The sequence below is a fragment of the Triticum aestivum genome, chromosome 7A (genome assembly GCF_018294505.1).
Source record: "Triticum aestivum cultivar Chinese Spring chromosome 7A, IWGSC CS RefSeq v2.1, whole genome shotgun sequence".
Taxonomy (NCBI): Eukaryota; Viridiplantae; Streptophyta; class Magnoliopsida; order Poales; family Poaceae; genus Triticum; species Triticum aestivum.
Window position 1 is genome coordinate 297,500,397 of NC_057812.1, and position 7,924 is coordinate 297,508,320.

The 7,924-nt window shown below is 43.7% G+C and overlaps 2 protein-coding genes across 2 annotated transcripts in view; one reads left to right on the forward strand and one right to left on the reverse strand.

The window, feature by feature from the left end:
* Positions 1–2,895, forward strand: part of LOC123152726 (protein-L-isoaspartate O-methyltransferase-like) — a 3,560-nt gene extending 665 nt beyond the window's left edge. The window contains exons 2-4 of the mRNA XM_044572206.1: positions 434–707; positions 1,069–1,233; positions 2,467–2,895. Of these exons, the coding sequence (XP_044428141.1) occupies positions 434–707; positions 1,069–1,233; positions 2,467–2,717 (690 nt within the window). The 3' untranslated portion in view covers positions 2,718–2,895. The remainder of the gene's footprint in view (positions 1–433; positions 708–1,068; positions 1,234–2,466) is intronic.
* Positions 2,896–3,129: 234 nt separating this feature from the next.
* Positions 3,130–5,421, reverse strand: LOC100415840 (28 kDa ribonucleoprotein, chloroplastic). The gene is made up of 4 exons (XM_044572207.1): positions 4,958–5,421; positions 4,387–4,488; positions 3,723–4,004; positions 3,130–3,474 (listed from the first exon to the last, which is right to left on the reverse strand). Exons 1-4 carry the CDS (start codon positions 5,360–5,362, stop codon positions 3,412–3,414), a joined length of 852 nt encoding a protein of 283 aa, XP_044428142.1. The 5' UTR covers positions 5,363–5,421; the 3' UTR covers positions 3,130–3,411.
* Positions 5,422–7,924: the final 2,503 nt, after the last annotated feature.

Genomic DNA, 7,924 nt, shown 5'->3' on the forward strand with positions numbered 1-7,924 from the left:
AGGAAAATTGTTAGAGCACATGGTTTGGTTGTCGCAGTGCCAACTTCCTTGCGTACATATATTTGTTATTTGATGAGATCATCTGGCTGAGGGGCTTTGGTTGGATCCCACTGAGACCCTTTGGACCCGTAGTCTCCATCTTTTAAGTGTGATGGTCATTTTTGAGGCTCGAAATGTGGATGGTGGGAATCATCCAAATGGAAAGACCGCCAGGCTGCTAGGCTATTCCAAGCATCTGCTTGGTAAACATTTTCAACTACCATGGTGCAAGCGAGTTAAGATTGTTCTCTTATGGCATGATCCATATAAACTTTATTTAATTCGTCAATCATAGGGAACCAGTTTCGTTCACTGAATTTGACACCATTTAGAGTGGCAAAGTCGACTAATTATATGCGTTTCATTATTTCTGCTGGTGGGGACACTGTGATAGCATGGACTGTGGTCGAGCGGAGCTAGCGACAAGAGCAAGGCCATGGTTGAGCAACTGCAGAGATATGGGGTAATCAAATCGACCAAAGTTGCGGAGGTCATGGAGACCATCGATAGGGGGCTGTTTGTGCCTCCGGGTGGTTCTCCCTATTTTGATAGCCCAATGGCAATTGGCTACAATGCAACCATATCTGCGCCTCACATGCATGCTGCTTGCCTGGAGCTCCTGGAGGATCATCTGCAGCCTGGTATGCGAGCTCTAGATGTTGGATCAGGTATGGAAGACTTGAGTATGTTCAATCTGTTCAACTGAAATATCTGAATTTGTATGGCAGCGTAAGGTGATGTTCGTGCCTGATGTCATTCCACAAATTTAACAACCTGTATCTTTAAAGTTTAGAATGCAATGAAGTCTATCAAAACAGTATGAGAGGCATACCTAAGAAAACATATGGCAGGCATTTCGCCGGCATGTCATCCACACCTTTTAACACTAAACTTTGAAGATTTTGTAGTAATGCTGATATCTGTCAGATCATTTTCTTCTGACCGAATGATAATACTAGCTTGTTTTAGTGGCCGAAATGCTTAATACCTTGGTCCTAAACTCACTGGCTGGTATTGGTAAATTGACAGGCACTGGGTACCTAACAGCTTGCTTTGCACTTATGGTTGGACCGGGAGGACGAGCAGTTGGTGTTGAACACATGCCAGAGTTGGTTGCTTCTTCTACTGAAAACATCAAGAAAAGTGCAGCAGCCCCACAGCTGAATGATGGATCCCTCAGTATTCATATTGCTGGTAAGTAGACCGAGTCTAACATTTTTAGTCATCTACTTTGCTTCCGTCATGGCAAGTACTATTTTTAGAACCATGTTTAGATGGGCATACAGACTAATTATCAGGTTTTGTATATGTACAAATTTGATATGAGGATTTCTTCAGCTATATCCTACATGGGGTGCTTATTTCAGTTGGGGTTAACATAGTAACAAGCTAGTATTTTATTCTTCAACTAGGACAATGCACAAACGTTGCAACGGGATATATATTCTAGTACGTTAGCTCGTGATTTATCTGCCCATATTAATGTGATTGTCCAACTAAGGGCTCCTTTGATTCAAAAGAATTCTATAGGATTTTTGGAGGATTGAAGTCCTTAGGAATATTTTCTACGTTGGTCCTTTGATTCATAGGATTGGATTCCATAGCAATTTTTCGTATGGAATCTTCTGTACTACATTTAATAGGAAATCTAACATCCACTCCAACCTCTTTTGTACTATTGGATTTAAGTGGATATGCCACTCCAATCCTATACTTTTTACTCCCTCCATTCCACAATGTAGTGCTTCCTCTATCCACGTGCTTCAACTTTGACCGTAAATTTAACTACCAAGACCGATTGCGGCGGGAGCAAAAATTATATCAGTGAATTCGTATTTGAAAGAAGTTTTCAATTATATAATTTTTTCTCCCGCCGCAGTTGGTCTCGTTGGTTAAATTTATGGTCAAAGTTGGACCTCGGGAAGCGCAGGTGCACTATATTTTGGAATGAAGGGAGTATTTTTCAGAATCGTGTGAATCAAAGAGGCCCTAAATGTTTATCAAATCCTGCCCAAGAGTTACCTTATAGTTTTATGAGAAGTTTGGTAAGTAAACTAAGGTGGAATTGGTGCAAAAGGTAAGTAAATTAATGTGATTGAGCGGTGTACTGGGAAGGTGCGGTCAAATATGGCATGGTGAAAAACAAACCGGCTGGATGAAAAAAAATCGATAAAGAGACGTGGTGAGAGGGTGGAACCGGTTGACAAAGAGTTCTGCATGGCAGGAAAAGGAACACTACTTATTTTTTAAGTAAAAAATAAAGTAGAGAAGAGAAGAGAAAAGTGAGTCTGTTGTTTCACCATACCATACAGTTGTTCCCTCTCCATTTGTTTTATGTGTATGCTTCTCCTTTTGATGGAATCCCTTAGTAATTGTGCCCATATTACTACGGTGTATCTCAAACTATAGTGTTTGCAACTGATGCAGATGGTAGGGAAGGCTGGCCCGAGCTTGCACCATATGACTGCATCCATGTCGGAGCTGCAGCACCGCAGATTCCAGAGGCGTTAATCGAGCAGCTGAAGCCTGGTGGCAGAATGGTGATCCCGGTTGGGACCATCTTCCAGGAGCTGAAGGTGATTGAGAAGAAGCCAGACGGCGGTGTCAGCATAAGAGACGAGACGTCTGTGCGCTATGTGCCTCTCACCAGCAAGGATGCCCAGTTGCACTCAAATTGATCACAGCATCCTGCCAACCAAATGCTATCTTCAATGTGTGAACCTAAAACCTCATTATCAAGGCGTTATGATTGGACATAAAATCTACCAAGCTGTCGTTGTAAAACGCTGGGATTCATGGCAATGTAGGATACTGGTACTTCATCAAAGTATTGAAGTGTGTGTTTGTGTTTGACCATCTTTTTGTATCTGCTAGCATCTGTGAGCGTGAAGCATGCTTTCTCGTTGGAACTGCTCTCACAATGTTATTCTCTTGTCACTGGCAACTTGGGTTGGCATATGTTAACGTGCCTGTAAATTCGAGCGACCCAACATATCTTTGGTTCTGTGAAAAATGTCAGGTTGCAAGGCGAATGTAATTGCAAAAGTAAACAACGCTGCCGTGCAGTCTGCCCTTTGCATACATATCATATTAGCATTACCAACAAAACCTTCTTCGATTATCATGAGAACACTAGGACATCATTACAGTAGCCTACTTGAAAAGTTGAACTTACGGTGTTGACAAGAAAGTAACATGATGACATCAACAGCAAACGGAAGCATGAAAAAAGAATATGGGATGGGAGGAGATAGCCCAACATCAGGAGGCCAGTGCAGGATTTTTAAGTGGTGACATGCTTCAGTCTTCCGCAGTAACATTTCAGCAGTGTTGTTCTCGTGTGTCCAAAAGAAACACCCGCTCTCCTCTGCATCAGAACCCTCGCTGCGGTCGCTCCGCGGCAACGTTCACTCGGAGTGGACGGCCATCCATCTCCTAGAGTTCATAACAACAACAAATTAGCATCCGTTTGGAACCTTCAATGTTTGCCATACACACTATGATAGTCGACAATTCTGGAGAAATTAGTTGCTCCATGTTGCAGTCGTGCTGTTATGTACTCCCTCCGTCCCATAATGTAAGATGTTTTGTGACACTACACTAGTGTTGAAAAACATCTTACATTATGGGACGGAGGGAGTAGTTTATGAAAATGATAATAGTTATGCTGACGATGTTCTCACCTGTCCATCAAGCGCTGAAATAGCACTGTCAAGATCTTCCTTTGAAGCCATAGTTACAAAACCAAATCCTCGTGAACGCCCAGTTTCTCTGTCGTACACAACTGTAGCGTTAACTACTTCCCCATGCTCGCTGAACAATTGCACCAACCTAGAGTCTTCCGCTTGCCATGGCAGGTTACCAACATAAGCCCTGAAAGAAGATGCAAACTGTCGAGGAGGTCTCTCAACACGGGAGCCCCTTTGAGCTGCCCTGTTTACGTTCAGAAGCCTTCCGCTGATGTCCTGTTAAACAGAAGGTAATCAGCCAGCTACTCAGCACAACGTGCAACTTATACATCATGTTGTACTATTTTCAGGTGTACTGCACTTAGTTGTTCATCAAACATGATGTGCGATCTAAGACACGGAATAAGGGATACATGCCAGTCAAGGTGATAATAATCCGTTTTTATCAAGTGATATGTTCAAGTCGTCTCAAGGTGATAACATCCAATTTCTTGTGTAATGGCAACATATATAAATAACTTGAAGACAAGCAAGTGATGAAAAATACTCTAAACAATTTCATATGTTCAAGTCGGAGTATGAAACAAAATTTGATTATCTGTGAACTCTAAACAATTCAAAGAACTAAAAAGCAATGAGAAGATTGATATGCACTCACGTAGCGGTTGAACGTCTCGATGGCTTTGTCAGCTTCCTCAATAGTACTCATGGTAACAAATCCAAATCCACGGCTCTGGCCTGACTCTCTGTTGTAAATGACCTGGAGTCGAACAAAGGAAGGTCAAAATAAGAAAATCAATCGAGCACTGCACACCCATTTATACAAATAATATCAGACACTACAATTCTCAAGCCTTATATAAATAATGCAATTACTACAAGGTTCGACAATAGACAACAGAAGAACATGAATGAAAAGAAAAACAGGACCCACGCCAACAGGGAAACTTAAAACAAGTCGTTTCTTGCAACTAGGAAGATGGGATGGCAACAAACAGAGACTACAATTAACAGTGGAAGCTACCCTAAAATTGCATCAGTTATCAAAATACTCAAGAGTATTTTGATATGCAGTGATATGCTTACCACTCAAATTAACATCGGATTACACAAACAGTCCCGAACTAGTGCAGGTACCAAAATGGTATTAACGGGGCGAAATCGTACTTACGCGTTGCTGTTATTAATTTAACCGGTAATTATTTTAGGTGTTGCAGCGGTAGGCTCACCTCGGCGACCTCGACGACGCCGGCCTGGTCGAAGAGCTGGGCGAGCCGCTCGCTGTCCACATCATACGGCAGGTTCCCGACGTACACCTTAGCCTCCTCGGGAGGCTCGGCTGCGTACCCCGCATCCCCACCGGAGGCCGCCACCGCGGGCTCCTCCTCCGTCACCGTCTCTTCGGCTTCCTCCGCGTCGGCCCAGTCGAGGCCCGCCTCGGCGGCGTCGGAGGAGGCGACGAGGGGCGTAAGGGGGGCGCGGGGGCGGGTGGAGCGGAGGAGCGGCGCGCGAGAGAAAATGAGTGGGAGGAAGGCGGCCGCCGGGGTGAGCTTGTGTTGGGAGAGGAACGTGGGGTGAAAGAGGGAGGCGTCCGTGGCCGCGGCCATGGCGAGTGTCATGGCGGAGGTGGCCATGGTGAAGGGGATAAGGGAGGGCACGCGAGGAGGGTAAGGGATTTGAGCTTGAGGTGCTCCGTCCTCCGAATTCGCTTTTTTATACACGCCGCGCTGGGTATTTGTCGGCTTTGATGGGCTTCCCGCGGGCTTTCTTGTGAGCCTTTGGATTGTTCTTAGTCTTGGCCCCCAAATGACAAATATGTCAAACTAGCCCTAACAGAATATTTTCTTAAAAAGAAAAGCCCTATACACAATAAGTCCAAGAAGAGCCCTATACTTCCCTCAAAAAAATAGATCCCTATACGATGGGTGCCCCTGTTTGGCGAGAGCAACTAACTAACGAGTTACCCTAAAAAAACTAACTAAGGGCCAGTTCTTTTGGGTAATTCTCCCAGAATTGACCTCCTCCTCAGCTTTTCCCAGAATTGCCACTTGATATTTTTTTACAATTCCTAGCTAATTAGACCTTAACTAGCTAGGAATTGTAAAAAAAGATGAAGTGGCAATTCTGGGGGAAGCTGGGGAGGGGGTCAATTCTGGGAGAATTGCCCAAAAGAACTGGCCCTAATGCTCATTTGGAAACCTACAGGAGTAACTTCGGGTTGTGACGCGCTCTCAGCCGCTGTCATGTTTCATGTTTTGGGTGTCCTCTTCGATATTTTTTCACACGTGTTTTCGTTTTTTTACATAATTTTTTCTGATTTTTTAGGCTTTTCTGTTTTCCACGGTCTTACTTAACTTTTGAACAAAAATATTAGGAAAAAATTATATGAAAAAACGTGTTTTTTTGTTCTATGAGACACACGATTTTACTTCCGCGAGAGACATGACCATGGAAACGAAAAAAATGTGTATTTTTTTCTCCTTTGGCAAGAGGCACAGATTTGCTTCCATAAGAGATACAGTTTTGCTTCCGGGAGAGGTAAAAAAAGAGGCATAAAAATGTGTTTTTTTCTTCCGTGAGAGGCACGAAAAAATGTGTTTTTTCTTCCGCGAGAGGCACAGTTTTTCTTTTACAAGAGGCACGACCGTGCCTTTCAGCAATTGAAAGTGCAACTATCCCTGGGTGGTTTTGGTAATTACTAACAACATATAGCTCATTGAACTAATACCATTTCAAGATGACCATTTCAGAAAGTTCAATGATTGGCATTGGCATGAATTAAGAATGTGGACCCCTTAAAATGCTAAGGACACACATTGACTCAAGCTCAAGACTCTACATTTTCATTTTAGTGATCCAATATCACATTGAGTCCATAGGAAAAGCCAATACTATTAAAAGGGATGAGGTGTTGCTTAATGACTTACTTGCTCAAAATGCTTAGTTATATGCTCCAAAAACCTCAACCACTTTCTCATATCCACATATGTCCCAAACCAAAAGTCAAACTCGGCCCCACCAAAATGTTCTATTCGGCGCCACCAAGTTCACTTGACATAGCCACTGCCAGAAACTCTAGTCATCTCGTTCTCACCGATAGAGATCTCGGTCTCACCGAGATGAGATTGCAAACTCTCTATTTCTCTTCGTAACGTCTCGGTCCAACCGAGATGAGCGATCGGTCCCACCGAGTTCGCAATGCAAACTTTTTATTTCCCTTTTGTAACGTTTTGGTCTCACCGAAATGAGCGAATCGGTCCCACCGAGTTTGCCTGACCAACTCTCTGGTTAGCTTATTACCAAAATCGGTCCCACCAAGTTTGTGTAATCGGTCTCACCTAGATTACGTTATGCCCTAACCCTAATGAAATCGGCCCCACCAAGTTGACATGCCGGTCCCACCGAAAAGTCTAACATTCACATTTTGAACTGAATCGGTCTGACCGAGTTTTCTGATTCGGTCCCATCAAGTTTGGTAAATTGTGTCTAACGGTTAGATTTTGTGTGGAGGCTATATATACCCCTTCACCCTTCCTTCATTAGCAAGGAGAGCCATCAGAACGTGCCTACACTTCCAGTATTCATTTTCTGAGAAAGAACCACCTACTCATGTGTTGAGACCAAGATATTCCATTCCAACCATATGAATCTTGATCTATAGCCTTCCCCAAGTTGCTTTCCACTCAAATCATATTTCCACCAAATCCAAATCTGTGTGAGAGAGTTGAGTGTTCGAGAGACTATCATTTGAAGCACAAGAGCAAGGAGTTCATCATCATCACACCATATATTACCTTTTGGAGAGTGGTGTCTCCTAGATTGGTTAGGTGTCACTTGGGAGCCTTCGACAAGATTGTGGAGTTGAACCAAGGAGTTTGTACGAGCAAGGAGATCGCCTACTTCATGAAGATCTACCCTAGTGAGGCAAGTCCTTCATGGGCGATGGCCATGGTGGGATAGACAAGGTTGCTTCTTCGTGGACCCTTCGTGGGTGGAGCCCTTCGTGGACTCGCGCAACCGTTACCCTTCATGGGTTGAAGTCTCCATCAACGTGGATGTACGATAGCACCACCTATCGGAACCACGCCAAAAATCTCTGTGTCTACATTGCGTTTGCTCCCTCCAAACTCCTCCCTTTACCTTCATATGCAAATGTATTACACTTCGCTGCTATACTCTTAGACTTGCATGTGTAG

Coding starts and splice junctions, on each gene's coding strand:
- LOC100415840 (XM_044572207.1), bottom strand. CDS start 5,362: ATGGCCACCTCCGCCATGACACTCGCCATGGCCGCGGCCACGGACGCC. Junction 4,005..4,386: donor TCGAGACGTTCAACCGCTAC/GTGAGTGCATAT, acceptor TCTGTTTAACAG/GACATCAGCGGAAGGCTTCT. Junction 3,475..3,722: donor TTTCAGCGCTTGATGGACAG/GTGAGAACATCG, acceptor TATGAACTCTAG/GAGATGGATGGCCGTCCACT.